General features: G+C 48.4%; 1 protein-coding gene across 1 annotated transcript; it reads left to right on the plus strand.

Annotated features, from left to right (window-relative positions):
* The first annotated feature begins 8,309 nt into the window (after positions 1–8,309).
* NKX2-8 (NK2 homeobox 8) lies at positions 8,310–19,784 on the plus strand. The gene is made up of 2 exons (XM_005480178.4): positions 8,310–8,780; positions 9,846–19,784. The coding sequence occupies exons 1-2, from the start codon at positions 8,615–8,617 to the stop codon at positions 10,388–10,390; spliced, it is 711 nt and encodes a 236-aa protein (XP_005480235.1). The 5' UTR covers positions 8,310–8,614; the 3' UTR covers positions 10,391–19,784.
* Positions 19,785–22,470: the final 2,686 nt, after the last annotated feature.

Consider the following 22,470-nt stretch of genomic DNA (forward strand, 5'->3'; position numbering starts at 1 on the left):
GAGAAAATCTTGGAAACGTTTTTTGTTCACCCAGTGCCCAAGTCTGGACGCAGAAAGGGATATTCACAAACCTGATTTGGGGAATATCATAATTTTAAGAAATTCAGTGAAAACTCTCACTTAGCTGCAGTACCCAAAAAAATAAGCTGCTCTAACTCAAACAGAACTGACCACTAGGTATTTCAAGTGGTTAGCATTTGACCTGCAAAAATCTGCAAAAATATCACAAATAAAGGCCCCAGCATTATTAATTCCATGTATTTTAATTTAGGAAGGATGTCAGTGCACAATAAGTCACCACAGAAGTTAGCAATGATTCAATTGAGTTTAAAACTGTGTGTGTGGAGCTGACTGCACACTCCTAAAGACAACAACAATGATGTACAACCTTACACTGGGATCAGCTTGAAAAAGAGGGCAGCGATGGGGAGGGTCAGCAGTCATTTATTCACTATTAGTTATTGTGTGTTCTTTTAGCCCCTTGGCTTTTTGTACCCCCTGCTTCCTGAGCCTGTGTGTTCAGGATTTGTCTGATGCCTCAGCTGGCATCTTCTCCAACAAACCTGCCGGAGGATTTGTTGGCTGTTTTTGTAGGGCATGAAGCAGAGTCAGATTCTGCCCTGTCTCTACACCCACAAGGATTAAATCACTCTCCAGTGCCTGCCCCTGCCCACAGCAATCTCAAGGGGAGTACATAACTCTGAAACATCATGCAAGTCCACTCAAGGTCAAAAAAACCCCAAAAAGCACATCTGTGAGCATTCACAAAGATTAATTTCTAACAAGGCAGCAGGTTGTCCATGAAGTTGTGCTGGGAGAGGAACATGATGACAAGTGAGGGTGAAGTGGTGTGGAAGCAAACTGGATTTATCTACATCGTTAATTGCTGCCCATAAGTAAAAATTAGCTTTTCCTTTTTTAACAGTACCAGTGCCTGGCTGAAAACTTTATGAGCAATTGCTTCTGGCTTTTTTTATGGGAGCTCCAGCAGCTCACATTTTGGAAGCTGTTACTTAATATGATGTCACTGGCTCTGCAGGTGAGTAAAACACCCAAATAACTTTTCTTTTGAAATGTTCTTGCAGCAGCTGTTTCAACATATGAATCATAACTTCTCTGCCTTGACAACTGCAGCCATTTGAATAGCTTCACTGAACAAAAGCATGACACACACAAATCCAGAATGAAACACAAATGTTTCCATGACATACCTGTTTCCACAAACTCATATGAGTGATTATTTAGAATTTTTAAGGCATTTTTTGTAGTTAATGCACTATGTGGATATCCAACCATCACACCACATACAACTACAGCAGTTGTTAGAGAAAGCTGGTTTAGTGGTATCTGACCCTATTTTAAAGGCAAGGAATTAGATTGAGGAAGCACAAAGCCATACGGGATAAAAGTGGCAGAACCAAACTACATTTCAGAATTTCCTCCATCCTCATCTAGCACATCTCCTTTAGATCATGTTATTTTATTACTCAAGCTGGATTTTGACAATTGCTGTGCAAATGAACCTTTGAGAAAATAACTTGAGGGGATTCTACATGTAAAGTAGCTGTATAAACTGATCTTCGTGTTTCAGTTAAATGACTACATTTCTGCCTCTGCCCCAAACTAGATCTGCCTCATTGGAGTCCTCATTGCCCTTTGGGGTTACATTTATATAACATGACAGAAAAATGAGGACCAGATCTTTTAAAGCTTAGCTGCTCAGTTTTGATTATTTAGGTTGGAAAAAACCTCTAAGGTCATTGGGTACAACAATTACTCCAGCATTGCCAAGGCCACCATTAAACCATGTCTCTCAGTGCTGCATCTACACATCTTCTAAATACCTCCAGTGACTCTAACACTTCTCTGGGCATACTGTTCCACTGCTTGACAATCCTTCCATTTAAGTAGTTTTCCTAATATCCTCTAAAACTCCTCTGGTGCAACTTGAGGCCACTTCTTCTTGTCCTATTACTTGTTTCTTGTGAGAATAGACTGATGTCCAGGTCACTGTGACCTCCTTTCAGGTAGTTGTAGAGAGTGATAAGGTTATGCATTTCCTCCACTGCTTCTCATCAGACTTGCACACCAGACCCTTCTCCAGCTTTGTAGCCCTTCTCTGCACTCATTCCAGCTCCTCAGTGTCCTTCTTGTTTAGTGAGGGAGCCAAAACTGAGCACAGGATTTGAGGTGTGGCCTCACCACTGCCAAGCATGGGAGGAGGATTGCTTCCCTACTCCTGCTGATCACACTGGTTTTGGTACAAGCCAGGAAAATTATTAATGGCATTTAAGAAAGTGTGACAGGATAGAAAAATTACTACAGGTTCTCCTGGCTTCTTAATGCAACCTCTGATGATACAGATGTTCAGAGGATGTTCAGTGAAAATTATAAAGGGACCTTTTAGAATTCTGCAACTTTGGCTGCCAGTTTTATTCTAATAATTTGGTAGGATTTCACTAATAGAGGATATTTATCAGAACTTAATGACTACTTTAAAATGTAAACGAAACAATATAGTGTAGAGCAAGGAATTACACATCGATATCAAGTATATATCCTTCTAAACGATCCAAAGCACAAAATTCCTTTTGTCATTGTGAAGATCTGTTGAATGTGATGGCATTGGTCAACAGGACAGCTTTTCCCAAGGAAACTTTTGTCCTCTATTGCAGTTTCTCAGTAACTGCTTAAGGACTTTCCTTCTGCTTAGCACTCTCCTTGTTTTCCTAGAAGCACCCAGTTTTGGAGCCAGATTCTCAAGAGGCTTTAGGCACCGAATTCCCCGTGAAGCAAAGAGTACTTAGAAGCCTAAATGCAAGGTGTACCTGGGTCAGGGTCTCTGCCTCTGCCTGAGTAGCCCCTTTGAAGGTCATTGAAGCTACTGGCTGCCCCTGAGCTCCAGATGAGCCATCTTCCCCTGGGAGCCTGAGCATCTTACACAGGGGTGTTACCCAGGAAGGAGAAGAGGCCACATGCTCCAGATACAAGCTGAACCTGGGCCCAAGATTATGCCCTGATTATGCAAGCTTTATCCCTCAGCCGGAACCTGCCTCTCTGTACATCCCGTGAAGGCTGAGAGTGCAGGGTAAAAGCTGAGCAAAAAGACAAATGGCGTTGCAGAGGTGGTAGGTACAGAGCTGGTATTCCAGCCAGCTCTTAACAGAGCAACTGCTGCAGTTTCATGAGCCAAATAACCCCAGGGGGAAGCAAAAGCCCCATCCCCTCAATCTTTCCTGGGAGCTGAGCTTCAAGGAGTCCAAAGGAAGGAAAGCACAAGCAGCTGGTGAGCCCTGCTCATGCTGTCTACATCAGTTTGGCTCAGCACAAACTAGTCCCAAACCAACTTACAGAACAATGGGGGGCTGTCCCTTGCTGCTTTTCTTTCAATCAACTTGCAAAATAATTTCTCTGGGATGATCACACAGAGCAAATGAAAAACTCAATCCTGAATCCTCCACTGGTGTGAGACATCCCTGTTTCAAGGAGCAAAGTCTCCTGTTTAAATGCAGAATGGAGAATAGAGGGCTTCATAAAAAGTGTAAGTCTTGAATAACATACTTTGCACATATCAGATTTGATAATTATTATTTATTTTAAATTAACAAGCTCTGGAGGGGGAAAAAAACCCAAAAAAACCACAAACAAACAAACAGAAAAAAAAACACAAAAAAAACCAAAGCAAAACAAGAAAACCCAGCAAAATAAAACTGATAAGAAAGGGGTTCATGATTTTGATGGGATGGTAGTTAGTTCACCAGAAAATAAGCATATTCAAAATTGGCTACAAAAGAAAGTTTGTTTGTTGAAGTTTTTAATAGGTTAAAGTCGATGTATTTAGTCATTAAAATACAAAAGAAATAAAGGAGCTGCTGCAAGTTGTTCAGATGTATCAAGAAATGTGCACAGCAAATGTCATTGTTCTACAAGGAAGGAGAGACAAATACAATATACAGAAATATACAGAAACCAGTTTTCCTGTAAGGTATATTCCATGTCTTCCAGAGTCTTGCCCTAATTAGAAAGTGTATTACAATGAGTATCAGCTGCAAAGCAAAAAGACAAATAAGGGGTTATATTAATTTTCAAAATCTAAACTGGTTTGTAGTTGAGAGGGAAAGATAAAAGATATCTACTTCCTGATAATGAAGCAAAAAGGTGTAAAGTTATGGGAAAATTCATGACTGGGAAAAAATGAAGTAAAGAATTCTTTGGTTTTTACATGAAAGTTGAACTTTTGCCTGCTTTTAAAAATTTTTTTGGAATTTTGCCTGTTTAAAAATAAATTCCAAAATTCACATTAAATTCTGTGAGATCAGGTTTTCATTTCAGTCACTTCAGAGTATTGCATCTAACGCCCCTGCAGATACACTGTGGAGATGTCCTCCTTAAAGCCGGGACTACACCAATCAGACTGTGTGTTGATAATGTTTTCTTTTCCTTTTTTTTTTTTTTTTTTCCTTTCTGTCCTCCGCTATGAAAGTGTAGGGACGACAAACCGGTGTAGGAAAAGACTTGATTTCTGCGTCTCACATACATCGATTTGGCCAATCTGCTTTGCAATCCTCCACTGAGCACAGTAAATGAACCCATTCAAGTAGGAAGGGGGGGGGGGGAAACGGAATTATAGAAAAAGCCGCTATTTTCTGAGGTGGTCGGAGGTGTTTTTGCAGCGGGGGCTGGTGAGGCCGCGGTGCCCTCAGCGGGCCGGGCCGCCGCTCGGGCACGAAACCGCGCGGTCCCTCCGAGGATCCAGTTCGCGGGGAGCAGCCCGGTCCATGCTGCAGGGTTATCTCCGCCGATGTCCGCCATACGGAGCGCCACGGCCACCGCACCTCGTCAGCGGCAGGGCTGCGGGGACACGGCCGGGTGCCGGCCCCTCACCCTCCCAGCCCATCTCATAGCCGCAGCCACAGGTGGCCGTCGGCGCATGAGCGGAAAAGAGAGCGGCGTGCAGTGTGAAAACAAGCAAAGCATAAAAAAAAAAAAAAAGCTTCTTGGAAAGGTGAAAATTCATTTAAATGGGCGAGGGCCTGGGGGGAGCGAAGTGTTTCTGTGGATTTATCTGGAGGGGTGAGGCGGTCGGGCACATGCAGCCATTCCCTACGGGCCCACGGAGGCCAACAAGGTCTCACCCCGTGGGCCCACAGAGACGGGCCCACGGATGGCGGCGCGGATCCTGCCACAGGACCCCAGCGCATCTGCGGGCGGAGCACACCGCGGGCCCTGCCGCGTACTTCTTAGAGCCCCGGAGAAACGATTGCCCCGTCTCTTCCCGTGGATACCGCCGGGGCGGCCGGTACAGAGAGGTGAGGGCAAACCCACCTCTCGGTCCAAGGATGCCTCCCCACGGGAACGGCAGCTCCAGCGTCCCGTGGGCAGACACGCTGGAGTCTGGCGGGAGAGAGTGAAATGTGAACCGGCAAACCCCGAAATGAGGCCGGGCAGCCGGAGCTGAAAAGCGTCCAAGTCTGTCTCAAGCAAACCAAGAGATGAAACATTTCGGGTTATTACGTTCTGCCTTTGAAGCAAACCGTTTCCCGCAGATAACAATGCGTAGGTATATTTAGACAGCTCGGCTCGTCCAAGGGGAATGCATCTTGCGCTATTTGAGAAAAAACTCTAAGAGTAAGTGCAAATATTTGACGCTGAAGAGCTCTTAAGGCTTGAAGAGTACCATTTACTTATTTCTACACATCAGTGTGGGCTTAGGATGTTAAATAGATTAAAAGGCTAAGAGAGGTCACTGAAGTAGACTCTCTTTCTCTCATCCTGACTTTTTTTCCTTGCAAAGTTTTTGCACTTTCTTTCGAGTGTCCTTGGCAAACTCCTCTTAAGAGCCACCTCGGATACTGTATAAGTTTGTGGCGCTCTGAACCCCGGCCCCCTCCCCTGCTCTGGTCGGCCCTCCCGAAGCTCCTCTCCTGCGCAGGCATTCAGCAAATATTTGCCTGTGGGGTCAAGATATTAATAAGCACTTTTCGGTCGCCCTTTATAGCCGGGCCGCTGGGGAGCGCGGGGCAGCGGCGGCGCTGGGGCCGGGCCCGGGCAGGTGAGCGCGGCCGTACCTGGCAGCGCGGGGGCCGTGCCCCTGTCCTGTCCTGTCCCCCCGGCGGGCCTGGGCTGCCCCGGCGGTGACACGGGCACTCGGGCCCGAGGGGACACAGGGGCGACCGCGGGAGTAGCCGCTCCGCCGAGGACGGACACGTCGTTTCAATTTAATCTCATTTAAAAAGACGTAACTAATAAATTTGTATGGACGGGGCTGCCGGAGACGTAAAGCAGAGTCGATAGTGGTTCAATCCCATTGAACCCTATTGAAAACCATGACAACAAGGAACAAGCTCCGATTTATCCCGGAGAGTTAAAGCACATTGTGGGAAGGCGTCAATCACCTATTATTCCAGATCTGAACAAATGCAAAATCTTGACTGGAACAAATGCTTCCAACAGGTCCGGGACATAGGGCTACATTTCCCTTTTGTTCACGGCCTAGCAGTTGGCATGTATTTGTGCTCCCCTCGCTCCGACCACCCAGGACGGCTGGGAGGCTGTGCTCGGAGCTGGGAGATAACTACTGTCACCAGGCACGCTTGATAGGTGGCTGCAGTAATCACGGCCTGGGAATCGTTTATATGGAGCCTGTCCAGTCCCGAAGAAATATGCGGGAAGGTGGCCAAATGAAGCCTTGTGCCCCGTTCAACTCGCCCACAAATCTCGCCGATATAAATCTCACCTCTCCCTCGTCGCTATTGCCCATTGACATTTTCCCGGGAATTGTGACTGCTCCCGGAGGCGACACCCAGAGCAGGACGGGGAGGGGCGGTCGCGGCCGGGGGCACGCGGGCAGCAGGTCTGGGGGACGAGAGAGGGGCTGGATAGATATAATCTATACACAATAGCTGATAGATGCCTGTTTGGACAGGGAAATAAGAACCGACAAAGCGGCCGGAGAGAAGAGTATCTCCGCGTGTGTCTGAGTTTGCCTTTGCAGGCCCGCAGGGGTTCGCGGTGTTCCCCCGTCGGGGATGCGTGTGAGAGCCTCGGCCCGCGTTCAAAGGAAAGCTGATCTGCTGGGGAGAGCCTGGGTGCCTCCTTCTCTCCAGGCCTTGCTCCATCCAGCCGGACCGGCCTCCCGCTGCTTTCCGCGGCGTGCGCCGGTCCCCCCCGCCGAGGCGGCGGGGAGCGATGGGGAAGGGCAGCGTGTCCCGCCCCCGCCCTCCGGCTTGAGCCGCGCTGCGCCACCCGCGTGAAACATCGCCCCCATCGGTCACTTGTACCGAGCCCTGCCACTGCGGGCCTGCGTTTGAACGGCACGCAGGGTGCTTCTTTCTGTGCCGTATTTTCTTACGAGTCCTCGGCGGCCACCGAGGCTGGGCAAAGCCCGGCCGCAGCTTCGCGAGGGGACAGGGCGGCCCGATGAAAGGAGGAGGGGAGGTGAAGCTGCGAGAAGGTGCTTGTCCCGCGGAGCGTCCCCGAGCCGGGCCCAGACAGTGTCAGCACCCTCCTCCCGGGGGGCGCCGGCCCTCGGCTGCCTTTGCTGCCTCTTTGGGCAGATGAAGCGGCGGTCGGCAGGGACGGCGCGGATAAATAGACGGGCCGTGTTTGATCTATTCTCCCCCTCCCCAGCTGGAGTCGTTTGAGTCACTCACACACCCCGCCCGATGAGATATTCCCTGGGTTAGTGATTAAAAAAAAAAAAAAATCACCCCTACCCCCCTCCTGACTCTTCGTCATGGACTGAGTATGCCAAGCTCCTGCTATCATCTTTCTCGAGATAAAGGTGCACCTTCCATCTACCATGCCCAGGAGACGCAAAAAAACCCCATCCCAGAGATCCCATTCCTTAACGCACGCACAAGCCAGCCTTCCCCGCCGAGAGCCCAGTCGAGGTGTGAAAAATGCCCCGTTGAGGGTAGGAAACCTGCCAACAACAGGAAGACAATTTGAGGTAGCACAGCAAACAGCCCGGCAAATAAAACAAATAACGACTTAAATTCCATCCATATTTAAAGAAAGAGGCAAGAGAGAGGGGGAAATAAAGAGGGAGAAGTGGGGAGGGGGCTCTCGGCATGCTCTGCGGATGTCCTGGGAGGATTCACTTTGTCTGCGGATAGAAGGGACGCTGGTGGCTTCGGTGGCGGATGGAGGGGGGTGGTTGTTGGTCATCCACATGCCACCCAAGATGTTATTCACTGCTAACAATTACCATTATCTGTCCCCACTTTTGGCTAATCAGACAGAATATGTAATGATGACGCCTGTTTCCTGCTGTCTTTGGGAGGTAACGGGTTATTCTCTCATGGGGGTGGCGGGAGGGGGGGTTACACCTACTCCCATTAGGGCTTTAGCACTTGACTAATTCAGGTACTTAGCATCCTATAGACAGGGACGGTTTGAAAGCAGGCAGTGTTTGCAGTGGGGAGGACTGTTTATATAAACAGGACACCTCTGTAAACGACACTAATATTTGGGGTTAGGTGGCGATGGAAAGGAAGGTCCTCCCGAGCCGAGAGATTCCCCACTAACTGGACGCAATCCTTTCCTCGCAGCTTTTAAAGGAAGCGGGTTCGGTTTGGGGTGATATTTTTTGGGGGTGTGTGCACAACCTACCATGGCCACATCTGGGAGGATCAGTTTTACAGTGAGGAGCATTTTGGATTTACCAGAGCAGGATGCTAATAGCATAAAGCAAGCCTCTGACCACCGCCACTCAGCGGAGAACTACACCGACTCGCCGTATCGAGGGTGGATAGAAACAGACAGAAGTCACTATCCCTGTGAGTATAAAACAGACAGGAATTCGCCACCTCCGCACAATTATCTTTTATTTGTTTCCTCCCCATTCCTTTGACGAAGATGCGAAGCAGCGAATTAAGAGTGTACGTAGCCTGCAGGATCGAGGGAGTCCAGGCTGGGAATTTTATAAAATATTACTGAATTGCAGCAAAGAATCAGCAGAAATGTCCCAGGCACGATCTTAAGACAGAAAAGATAGTTTGGCTTTCGTTGTGGGTTATTCTGGGAGGCTTTTTGGGGTTTTTTGGTAGATCAGTGCATATTCCCAGCTATGGCAGAAACCAAAATCTCAGGCTGCGTCCACCTCTCTCTGTGCGCTTATCGTTTAAGCCTACTTCCCGGATTAGTTTTTTACCCCCGTTCCACTGTTGCAAGAAATCCCGTCTTTTTGTGCTGAAGGGTTTGGGGCCACCCCACGCTCCGCAGAGGAAAGCTGAGCACCCCGTGCCTCGCCTCCCCGAGCTGCCGCCTCGATCCACGCACCTGCCAGCGCGGCGGGCGGGCTCCGGCTCGCAAACCCAGCTGAGCAGCATATGGGTCGCACCTCGCACACATGAATTGTGCCACAGATACACGGTGTTTATTGTATACCTGTGTACACAGGGTGCGCTGGGGAATATCGTCCTTTGAACGGGTGCGGGAACAGCCCCGGGAGAGGTTAAATATTAAGGTAACCGAGCGGCGAGTAAAAAGCAGATATGAAAGGAGCGGGCAGCCCATACTCTGTTTGAGTACCCAGGGAACACGAGGGCTGCAGCCCGCAATCCCGGGCTGCGCGCGGCGAAGCGGCCGTGCCCCTGCTGGGATTGCCGGCGGGGAAAAGCGGGTCCCAGCCCGGACGACAGCTCACTCCGTGCCGTGGGCTCGGTTTAATGTGTTCGTGGGGTTAGCTCACATTTCTCCTTGACTGTTGGGATTAATCCGGCCCGGTAGACAGACGGGGCTCTCCCTGCCAGAGGCGTTTCAGCTCTCGGCGGCCTCCTCGATGCCTGCCGCTCTCCCCGGCCCCGGCTGCTCCCTCTCTCTAACCCACTCGCTGTCCCCAGCTTCCGACGAGAGCGGCCCGGAGATGAGCTTGCCCGACTCCACCCAAAGGTCGCTCCCCGCCCGCGCCTCGGAGGCCGAGGAGAAGAAGAAGAAGCGGCGGGTGCTCTTCTCCAAGGCGCAGACGCTGGAGCTGGAGCGGCGGTTCCGGCAGCAGCGGTACCTGTCGGCGCCGGAGCGGGAGCAGCTGGCCCGGCTGCTCAGCCTCACCCCCACGCAGGTGAAGATCTGGTTCCAGAACCACCGCTACAAGATGAAGCGGGCGCGAAGCGAGGGCCCGGGCAGCCCGCAGCCGCGCCCGCCCGCAATGCTGCGCCGGGTGGTGGTGCCGGTGCTGGTGCGGGACGGGGAGCCCTGCCGCGGCTGCCCCGCCAGCCCGCCGGCTCCCGCGGCGCGCCCCAAGCTGGGCTGCGCCCTGGCGGGGTGCAGCGCCCAGGCCGCCCTTGCCCTGCAGGGCTACCGAGCCTGCCCGCCCGCCGCCGCCCTCGGCGTCTTCCCCGCGTACCAGCACTTAGCGCACCCGGCCGTGGTCTCCTGGGGATGGTGACACCGGCGCTCAGCCCTCCGGGGCCGGACTCATCCCATGGGCGCGGGGCCGCCCGCCCCAGCCCCGGGCTGTAGCGCGGCCAAGGCGCCGCGGAAGGCGGCGGGCACGGCGCGGCCGCGCTCGGGCGGGCCGGGCGGCGGAGCGCGGCTCCAGGGCGGCGGCAGGCCGGGACGAAGCTGGCCGGGGCCACGCTCCCCTACACCGGCCTCACCCGAGGGCGAGGATGCCGCTTGAGGCGCGAATTTTGTAAAACCTCCGCTCCTCCTCCTCCTGTTCGAGAGATTCCTTGTTAAAAATTAATGATCATCCTAGCGACCTAGTGTGTTTTTAAATAGCTGACTCTTCCAGTGACTAATAAAATGATTTTTGGCAAATAAATTTTTCCCGGCGAAGAAGTGTCGTTTTGACGACTGGGGACTGTTTCGTAGGATTGCCTCCCGTGCTATAAAATCTTAAATATTTGTCTCAATATCTCCAGTCGAATTTGACTTTCGAGTTCTTTTATTTTATCCATATGAGCCGGTAAACGGCAAATAAATTTTGCTGCAAGCATCTCACTGTAAACGCGGTCATAATTCCTACGGGAAGCATGAGCCGGGAGTCTCCCGCTCTGGCGACTCCCGCTCCCACGACTTTGCGTTGTAAGCGGCGATGTCTTCCATAGAGGCACTAAGGCAGGATCCAGAATCAAGACAATCTTCCCGTTAGCCTGAAACCGTTCCAAAATTCGACTGGGGAAGGATAGCCAAGAAAATGATGTTTTGAAACTATTTGATAAACTATTGATTTTATTGCTTTGGGGTGAAAATAATAATACATATTATCCGCCAACCGGCAATGGGGAAAAACCCTATAAAACTCCCTACAAAGCTAAATCCAGGTCCCTGAAATATGGACTAGACCGGCTGCTTCCACCCCTCCGATGGCACCTGTGGACCACAAACGCTGAGGGAATATTTGGGACAAGGACCCCACCGGGACTGATGCAGACAACGTGGCCGCCAAGGAAAAGGTGTCGACGGAAAGGGACCCGCAGAAGATATTTAAGTGGGGATTTTATTGCATATGTTTTTGATTTATTCCCTGGAAGGGGATAATTTTGGACGCGGTATGCCCCTGGGATGTGGTGTGCTGCCGGGGAGCGCACGGAGAGCGAAGCGGGGAGGTGCTGCCGTGAGGATGAGGAGGCGACCAAAAGCACGCACCAGTTTCCGTGGGTGATTTCGGCCGCCTCCCGAGCCGGAATGGCCCCGCTCTCCTCGCAGCTCTGCCTTACCCGGGGCTGTGCACCCTCCACCTGGGCTGCTCGGTGTCTCCTCTGCCCTTGATGCGGGGGGATCAGACGCAGCTACAGCGAGGACAGGCTGGGGAGAGCGCAGGGACGCCAGTCCTCCCACCTACATCTCCTTCCCTGCTTGGGTAGGAGGCCGTGCGCCAAGACGGAGGCACGGAGCGCATCACGCCTCCGGGCTGTGCGGCAAGGACCTGGGGAAACAGCTTCTGTGTCACCTGGGTTTGATTTTATTGTTTGGTTGGTTGTTGGGTTTTGATTTTTTGTTGTTGTTGTCCTTCCCCCGCCCCTTTCCCTTTATTTTTCCTCCTGCCATCCGAAATCTTTTTTTTTCGTCTCAGCTGCTGGCCACCTTGTCTCCCATATGGATGGGGTTATCTTAGAAGAATCTCCCACAGAATCGCTCCTTAAACCTCCTTTTGTCTTGGAGGTTGAAAAGAGCATTGTTGTGCATGAAAAGGACCTAGACAAAATCCGCACTGTTTCGATTCAGGACTGTTTAATCAGTCCCTAGTGACAATTTTATGGGTTTTAGGCGGTACAATAGCATCTTTTAAAACCTTGTGGCCTTCATGAAAACAAAGGGCTTGAATTTTATGGGCTTACAACTCCAATTAGAACAGTGCCAATGTGTATGGGAGATTATCAAATTTGTATCATAAAACCCCTCTAATAATAAATGATTACTGGAAGCTGGGGAGGAGCGGGGGGTAGAAAGCACCCAGACTTCAAGCAATGGACTTTGTCGCATGTAGTTTTAAAAGTACAGATGCTGCCCTCCATCTTAACCCTTTGCGAGCCAGCTATGCAGTAGGATCATCTGTGAAAATAGCGTGATAACGTCATTAGAAAAGGAAACAAAGACAACGAGACAAGACTGCTCCTCCTCAGCGCAAATCCATCCTCCGTCAGCTTTCCGAGTGTTTGCAGCATCTCACCTGAAAGGGTCCTTCCCTGGTTCCTCACTCATCCTAGCTGCTGTCTTGCCCAGGAGCCCACACACGGCCATGGGAAAGCTCTGCAGAATAGGAGGGCTTCCTTAAATTACTGCTTTTATGAGCTGCTGTACACCCGGGTAATGACAGGGGATGTCCCTTCCCAATCCCAGGGTGCAGCGATTTTCCCTGATCACCAGCAGCAATGTCACCTGATGTGGGTTTTTTCACAAAAAATGTGTGATTTGTGAGTGTTGCCTTTGACCAAGCCCAGCGAATGGGAAAGGTGCAATTCCCGGGCACTGGCTAAGGCAAACGAGGTGCTCCAGCAGGGTCAGTGAAGGCATCTCAACAGGGGTGCACGGAAGATGTCAGGGTCATGTTCAAGCATGGAGAAAAGATATCCCCCTTATTTTAATGCATCCGAGTAGAAAGAAGAATGAATTAAATAATGAGGCAATTCAATAGTCTATAGAGATTTACAGTAAAGAAAAAGTCTTGTGAAGAGGATAGGGTGGGACTGAAACTATTATTTTTTCCTGACAGAAACAAATTAATCTGTCTAAATTTTAAGCACATTTAACAAGAGAAATAGTTAACTTTACCAATGATTAAACTGTACATAGGAGATACTTTTTAACAAGTGCCATTGATAACAGCTTTAGGGCAACAGAAACTTAGCATTTTTCAGTATAGTTTCTGTTACTTTGACTTGTTTTTGTTAAGGCACACAATCATCTCAGTTGTGGGTTTGGATTTTTTTGCCTCCTCCTCAAAGGGGCGAATTCACAGTTTCTGCCTTTTCTCTTTATTTTTCTCCACCAAGTTTCATTGTTACTTTCACTCTGCAAACAGGCCTGTGAATTTCACTGAAACTAATGAATAAGCATACCATGATCAAGACCTAATGCCATCTTCAGCTAATGAAAAGCATTGCTAACATCTACAAACATATTCCTGTGTGCTTTATTCCTAGTTAGTAAATAAACTATTGACTTTGCAAAGGCCCAGCCCTGTTTCAGTGAGAGCCCCTGGATACATGTTTGTTAACTTAGAACTAAGACATTAAAACAAGTCACCAGTTTGCCTCTATTTTTTGGACAATAGTTCTGAAGTAGCATATGATCCAACCTCTTTGTGATATTACATGAACAAGCTGAGTGTGTCCCTGCCAATGCACATTCATCATTTGTCTTTGTACATAAACACACCGTGCATTTTAAAAATTACAACAGATGAAAAACATCACCTCTGAAGCAGAGCTCTGCCATGCTGCAAATTCTCTTGTCACTGACTTAGGAAAGGCTACTGGCAGCCGTGCAATATCTGTGTCTTGGTTAATGAACCACCTGGAGTGTGTTGATATCTAAGTGCAGATCAGGTCTGTCGAAACTTTTGGAGTTTCATACCCCTGTACCTCATAGCATTTGATAGGAATAGGCCTTCCACCCTTGCTGAGAGCCCAGCTGATGCTCTAGGGTCACAGTGAGCTCACTTTGCTTTCAGAAACTAGTGGTGTCCAACTCTGTTTGTGGAGTAGCCCAGTTCTGGCTCCTCCTGTACTCAGTGACCTTCAGAAGTTGCAGTTCATCATTTAAGATGGTGTCTTACAGGACTTGAGTCCCCAGCAGCTGCTGCTTCTTGGGAGATGGGAACAGCTGAGACACAAGGAGGAAGGAGGAGGAAGAGGGGTTGTTCAGAGCTCTGGAATTTGCTTTCCCCAGGAACTGGGGAACTGTCTGATAAACACTTGCCTGCCCATGAGAAGAAGTGAATTGTTTTGCTTTGTTTGTGTGAATGACTTTTGTTTCCCCTCTTGAACTGCCTTTGTCTCAACCCATGAATTTTCTCACTTTTTCCTTTTAATTCCCTCCCCCATCCCTCAGCACCAGAATGTGTGGTGCTCAGTTGCTGGCTGGAGTTAAACCATGGCACTCAGTTTAAAGAGAACTTGTGGGAAAGGAGGCAATGGGTGAAGAGTTGTCCATAGCAGAAAAGTTGCTTTATGCTCCTCAGGCATGGAGCTCAGGTAACACTCAGGAGCACAGGAGCTCAGATCAACAGTAACACTATTAAAATTATTTAAAAAACTACACATCTACTGGGTGTAACAAGCCTAAAGAGATCTCTGTCTGTCACCAAGCACAGATTACTGAGCTATGAGATCAGGTTGCTTTTTTTTGTATTCAAGCTCACAATTACCTTCTAAATGATGAAGGAAATCAGCTCTCTAGGCCAAGGATGTCAACAGTTTTCATCCTATTTTCTTCAGCGTTTTTCTATTTAAAAGAGGTCATAAAGTGTTCTGGAAAAAGCAAAAATCTCTCCAGGACACAGCTACAACTTTTTTAATATTCAGGACCAACATGGAGAAAAGTCCATTTCTGACATCCACTGGTTTCAGGCTACCTTCCTGAATAAAAGGAGACCCAAACATATACTTCTTCACAGACCTTTGCTGAATCTAATTCTTAAACTTCAGAGTTAGATATCCTCTTCAGAATCTCATGGAATTTGATTCCAGATGAGTAATACTTAAAAAGAAAAAAGAAACAGAGACACAGCAAAAAGACATAGGAAAACCAAGAAAAACAGTGAAAAGAATCAATTTCCTTGCCACTTTTGGTGCATTGGATGTATTTTCAGGGGACTGTCCTTGCTGCTTTTGAACAGTCAGGGGCATCTCCCATGCAGGACAGCCCTGTTCATTAGTTCATCATGTGGACAAAAGTGATTACTTGATACTCCCACAGTGTTTGACTTTGCAATATTTTTTGGCAGGAAACATCTGACTTTTTATGCTGAGAACACAGTTTATTTTCTGTTTGAGCTGGTGGTGGTTTTGGTACTAAGGTAATGGCTTTATGATATTCAACACTAATCATGATTTTACTAAGTCATAAATCTAGCCACTTAAAAATATAATAAAATATCGATCTGGAGAGAAAAAAACCTGTTGTTTGTGTGCATTCATGTAGAGCTCCTAATTGGACACATCTGCTTTCTGCAAAATGCAGTATAATCCATGATGATTGCTTTGCATTCACACTTCAGAAAACTCCTCTTCTGCTGTTTGCTGGGCCCATTTGGGAGGTCCTCATGATCTCCTCCATTTCTCTCTTGCTTTCAGGGAGTTTCCTGCTATCAGATATCCTTCTATGCTATTTGTACGCACAGTTAAAAGGCAGATGTGACTGTTTTTACTCAGATTTTCCCTTTACTTCTGCTCCTCTGGCCTCAGGATGCTACTGTTGGTATCTTTAATGTTGAAGTTCTGCCTCCATCACCAAGTATTTCCCCTGTCCACGGTTTACCTGCCTTCTACTGGTGGCTGAGATGGTGTCAATATTCTTTCCTCCCTCATATTTTCTTTTTAAGCCAGTAATTTAGCACTCTATTTTCTTCACTCATGTCTAATATAATGATCTTGTGAAAATAATTTTACTACTGTGCAATTTTCACTCAGACAGTTTTCCAGGTCACAGATTGCTGAAATCAAAAATATGTTATAGGGAAAAAACAAGATTAAGTGAGGAACCATTGGACAGGATAACAGTATTCACTGATGGTTCAGGAAAAACTCACAAATCAGTAATCATGTGGCAGAATTCAGTCACAGGGGAATGGGACTCAGATGTAAAAATAATCCAAGGTTCACCACAAATTGTGGAATTGGCAGCAGTGGTCAAGGCCACCCCTGATGCTGTCTGCGGGGAGAAAATTGCAACAGCAATTCTCTGAGCCCTGTCCCATGTGTGTACATTATCATCACAATTTGGACTGTATTGTTCCACTGATCTTTTCCCCTTATGTGTTTGCTCTTTCAAAAATTCTCAAATCAGGTGTTAGCAATGAAATTCTTCCAATGCTGCACGGACCAGCTTTCACATTTGCAGGGATAGCAAGCCAAATTCTGTCCCCACAAATGAAAAAGATTCCCTGTGGTAATTGTGCTGGAACCTGGAGTGATGCTTTGGCTGTCACCTTGGTGTATTTGCACCAAGCAGATGCATTTCTATAAAAAGGATGATTTAGAGTGACATCGATTGCCTTATTTTCTGTTTGTGTCACTTCCGGAAGTTTGAATTTTATACAAAAATTCATTTTTGTTGACCCAAGAATTTCAAGTGGCATCCCTGGGTGGGGAAGAGGAAATGTGAGCAAAGGGAAGGCAAAGATGTTAAAGACTCTTCCAAGAAGCAACAGAAGAAACGTCCTTTGACCAGGGGCAAAAAGAAGAGGGCCAGTCACCTTCTTCCATGAGGAGAGAATGGAGAACCTGAAAGAAATGAAATGGGAGCAAAACAGCGCAGGCAGAGTTCAGAAGAGATCTGCAAAGGTGGTAATCTACTATCTCCATGAGCTGGCAGGAGAAGAGCTGGCCATAGAGTGGCCCAAAAGAAAAGTTCTGCAGGACTTGATTCCAGATGACTGGAAGCTGAAATACACTTGTCCTGGGCTGCCCACATTTAGTCAAGATGTGCTGTGCAAATGGAAAACGAATCGTGCAAATGCCTGGGTACTCCAACAATGCAATTAACAAGTATTTTGATTTCTCCATCGCCCAGTCAAAATAATATTTTTTCAAATGAATTGTAGAAAAATTCCTGCCTGGCATTGTCAGCAACCTTGCCCTTGCTTTTATGATAATTTGGGATGCCATCTCCAGGTCCGTGAGGATCGTATTTGGAGACCTCTGTCACTTTCTCAAGTCCTTTCCATGCTTCAGGTGTAAGAGTTCTGGAAGATTTGATGTCATTGTCCTCTCTCAAAAGATCAAGCCTCTGGGATGTCATTATTTGTGATCCCTAAGGTTGGTCTCATCCAATTGATCTCTCAGAGAAGCTGTTGCAGGTTGTGCAAATTGCTGACTTCCATTTTCTGTGGTCTTATTGTTCACTCTGAGATCTTCCGCCCTAGGTATTTCCATGGTGCGATCTCCAGAATCTTGGAAACACTGATTTCTGCACCTCTGCAATCACACAGTCACGAGCTTCTTGCAGCTCCTGTTGCGTTGATACCTTTGCAGAGGCTCCTCCCTGTTGATGTTTGGGAAGTAGAATGCAAGTGGAGGAGCATCATCTGGATGGAGAAGGATGCTGAAGAAGCTGTCCTTGAGACCAACGATCACAAGTGGCCAATCATTGAGAGCGAAGGAAGTCCCTGTTGAAGTGGTCCCACATCCTCAATGACTTCGTTGATCTTCCTGAGGTTGTGCAGCAGTCTCCATGAGCCTGAAGTTTTCTTCCGAATGACGAACACTGGAGAATTCCATGGACATGGTCTCCAGAGGGAGAGTCCTGCTGATCAAACACCGGCATGACTTGTTCCACTGCATGAGGTGGCAAAGCGATAGCTTTGGCTACCGGGGTGTTCTCTGGAACAGTCAGTGGTGGTCGAAGAGCTTTGGCTAAAACTGACAGCTCTTCATTCTGATTTGCCAAAACGATTGAAGGATAAATGACAAGTCCAAGGATGCTGCTTCCATCCTTACCAATTATTAAAAAGTCCTGTCTCTTGGGCAAAGTTCCAGTGACACCAGTAGGTATCACTGCATGGCTCTCATCCATGAAGCAACCCAAAGTCCACAATCTTCTGTGGGAGAAACACAAGAGTTGGAATCTCTGTAGTCCACACCTGGGCATCTTTTTTTCTGCTTGTGGAATGGTCAGTGTTTTCTTGCCCATGCTTTTTGTCAGCATTCTCATGCACTCGATCAAGTTTCACATTGTTTACTGAGATCTACCTGGACTTTTGCACCTACTATAACACAAACAAACCCACGTCCCCACAGGGACTGGAGGATTATCTCAAAATCTTGGAGGTGAAGAATGGGTTCTGATGTGAAAATAAAACATTGATCTGTTCTGTTTCGGTCTCTATGCAATATTGCATAGGGAAATGTAAGATAACAGCAATTAGAAATCAATCAGATAATACACATAACCAATAACACATCTGAAATAATAAAATTATCAATCACTACAACACTGAACTGTCAGCCCAGAGTCTGCAACAGCTGATGAACCTTAAAACAACAGAGAACTGGAGAACTCATGTCTGGATTCATGTTTCTCCAAACTCCCTTTGAAAACAGGCTCAGCTATCATATATGGTCAAATTGCCAAGCCAAAAGGACTTGAATACTTTTCGATGCAGAAAACATCTGGGCTGATTGTCAATCATTCCATTCAAGTAGAGCTAGAACTTGGCCAGTGTTCGAACTCTAATGGATGGACATCACTTAATACATTTTAAAACAAGACTTTTAAAAACAGCAATTATGAATAGGAAACCTTTGGATTAAAGATCAATCAGACCATTAAATAATTGAATCCCTCCAAAACTCCTGTCAGGATAGAAATTCTTCAAACACAGCAAACCTCTTGAATTCTCGGCTGAAGTACTCTATAATAACTGAAGAAATAATAATTGAATAAAACCATGAAACTGGCAATCTGGACTTAAATGCAAAAACCATGAGTAGTTAAGAAACAAAAAGACAAGATTCTGAAGAGACACGTGTCTTGTAGATGATCACACAAAGAGAGAGTGAAACACATGAAAGCTGGCTAGTAAATATTACAGCAAAACCTTGATAATAATTCTTATCATAAATTCTGAGAATTCCCATTATATAATCAACTTAACAACAGGAAGTGTTTGAAGTGGTTATGACAACCTTTTTAAAGTATTCATATAGCATTAATAACAATCCTTATCAGTATCACCTATAAAATCCAAAAATAACAAAGGTTACAAACTCCATACCAACAAAACTCTGAACCACTGGAGAATCAGCTGATGATCCCACAGATAGGATCTGACTGATATTTCTCAAATGCTCTGTCTTCAGAGATATTTCAGGTAATTGAATCATTACCAATACTTCTATCTTTGTATGGTAGTCTCCCTCTTTGAGAGGCATTTTTCACAACAGAAGATTTCCGTCTACATCATATTTGTAATAACATTGACTTGCATTGGTTTCCCCTTTTTTCTGTACCGTGGGCAAAAGCCTGATGTTTTCTCACTTTACACTGATTTTGGACAACTTTTTACATGTCCATCTTTTGCATCTGAAGCCTGATCACCTGGTAAATGCTGTTTCTGTCACTTCTGTGGGACCGGACTGTTGAGGAGTTCGGTGTTCCTCACACAACATGTGCTGCACCCGCGAAAAATCTCCAACTTGAGATTTTGATGGAGGCTGAAACTGTGTGCTGGCTACTGTGGTTGCCTGTGCACTGTGGTTGGCTGCGTGCCCGCTGCCGTGGGACCGGAGAAGGGCCGGTACCTCGGGCACCCTCCGCACCATGCCCACGGCCCGTCTCTGCCCGTGCCCTCACGGGAGTGCGGCTGCCCCCGCCCCGACCGCGCCTTCCCTGCGCTCCTCTCGGCGCAGGCGCAGTCTGAGGACCGCCCCCTGTCTGCCTGTGACCGACACCCGCGCTGCCCCGATTCCGTTCTGGCTCCGTGCCCGCTCGGCCGGTGTCCTCTGCGAACTGGGGAGAAAACGCTCCCCGCTCCGACTTCCGGGCTTTTGCGTCATTGTGGGCGCCTGCCGCGCTCCGCAGCGGTCGCAGGGACGCTGCAGTGGTCCCGTCCCGACTGCTTTAATCCCGCCCGGCGCAGCTGCCGCGGCCCGTGCGCGTTCCCCGGGTGCCGCTGCCCGCGTGCCATCGCAGTCGCGCGGGTTGTCACCTTCGCGCGCGTCTTTGACGCCCCCTGCGTGAAGCTGCCGCCGCCGCCGCCATCGCGCATGCGTCCACCGCCGCGCCTCCCGCTCCCGCGGTCCCGCGCTGTGCTCCGCCCGGCCCGGCCCCGCTCGGCGCTGCCCCCGCAGCCGCCTGCCGTGCCCTGGAGGGCTGCTGACCGCCCGCTGCCGCGATCGCGGGCACCGCCGTGCTCGCCATCGCCTCCACTGCTGCTGTGTCTGCGGCTCCCCCGCTGCCGCCGTGGCCCCCCACCACAGCCGCCTCTGCGGCTCCCCGGGCCGGCCGGCGCCACCGCGGCAAGGGTTCGCCAGTCGCTGAGAAGCAGCTCTCCCCCGAGTTCCCCGACCCCCTCCGCCTTCCTGCCCCTGAAAGTTCTGGGATTTCTGGGCGTTCTGGGGACCCGTGGGACCTTGGGGACTCTGGAGATGGTGCCATTCCTCCCACACCTGCTTGGCAGGGATTAATTTTGCCCCTCCCTGGTCGGTAAGGGCAACTAGCGCCTGCTGATGGCAGGATGACTTCCCTTCCCCCGTCCTTGAGAGAATATTTGCTGCCTGCTGATAGCTGGCAGACCCCGCGGAATTCCACGAAATTGCCTCCAACATTACCCTTGCTGGAGCAAAAGCTTCAAGGCAGCTTTATATTTTTTTCAGAGATTTTTACAGGGTGTGTGGCTGTCATGCCCTGTAGGGCTGACAAGATGCTGGGCTATTCCTGGGAGCATGTACCCGCCATGTTCTCAATTTTGACCTTTCTTACCGAAAGCTGAATCATCTGCAGGGCCAGTCCGGAGTTTGCCCTGGTCACTGTCCAGCCGCTTGCAGGTGAGGATTTTCCAGGTGCACTCCTGGTCCTCCTCCCTCCGGGTCGAGCTCGAAACGAATCTTCTCGGCAGAGGTTGAGATGTTCCCTCCGGACCCCTCCTTGGGAGTGCCTGTTTTCTCTCCCTCTCGGGCTGGGTTTCAGCGGCTGATGGCTGTGGCGTGGCTGCTTGCCAAGAGCCCACCCGGGGATGCCAATTGTCGGGATCTCTAGCTGGTCAGAGTAACCCCGAGAAAAGTTCGAAAGTCTCTTTTCCCAACCTGGCGCTTGAAGGAGTCAGGGCTGTTCATTTCTCAGTCTCAAGGTTGTTTATTTTATCTTATCTATAAAAAATTTTCTCCTGCCCTGCCGAGGTCAGCTTAGCAGGACAGTTCCCAGGCACTCTGCCTGCCCCTGGGGCGGTGTTATGTCTTTATACTAAAAACTATAATGTTTGCAATTACTTTCCAATACCTATCACCTATGTTAGATAGTGAGCTTCTACTCTAAACCAATCTGTAAGTGCCACCATCACAGCAGAAGATGGAGGCCAAGAAGAAGAAGGAGAAAGGCTGGACACACCCAATTCCCTCCATCTTGCCTCCTGAACCCCCATACCAAAAACTGAAATCTACTTTTCCACCCTGTGATAATTTCACTATTATTCTACCTAAACTGTTGTGGCTTGCTGTCTTCATATAAGGTTGGTAATTTGCTCCACGGGTCATAATCAAAACCACAGGTGTTTTGGGCTCTGTGCCAGGGTCCCTGAGACCCCTGGCAGGGGTCTTGGCTGCTCAGGACAGCCAGAGGGATGTCCTGGGTCTTGACAGGTTTTCAGAGTACCACTGTGTATGTGTGTGAATACTGCCACATTTTTGTATTCAGATCTGAATACTGAAAAATTACTTTATCTATGCTTCAAAGAAACCTAGACTTTATTTATGTTTTTGGCTTTGAGTAGTATAGTTTAAATATTCCTTGGGCAATGGAGAGTTGAGTGCACTGAAATTTCAAGAAACTACAGGAATACTGTTCTCATGTTTACATTTTCAAAAGATGCCGAAGCACTCAAGAGCTATTGTGGAAGAACTACAGGAAAGGTGAAGGCTTGGCATCATCCTGGGGAGTGAAGGTTGGGCTGGGTGTCCTGTCTCTTCTAGCTTACCAAAGAGGCTGGTGAAGCAACTGAAGTAAAAGCACCCACACAGCAAACATAATCTTGGGCATAAAAGGCTTTTCTATTTAGTTGCAATGTTTAATAAGGTCCAATAGTTTGACAAAACCTACTCTGAAATTTGTCACAACTCCTAACTAGAAGAATAATAAGGCCTT

Source organism: Zonotrichia albicollis, chromosome 6 (assembly GCF_047830755.1).
Source record: "Zonotrichia albicollis isolate bZonAlb1 chromosome 6, bZonAlb1.hap1, whole genome shotgun sequence".
Classification (NCBI taxonomy): domain Eukaryota; kingdom Metazoa; phylum Chordata; class Aves; order Passeriformes; family Passerellidae; genus Zonotrichia; species Zonotrichia albicollis.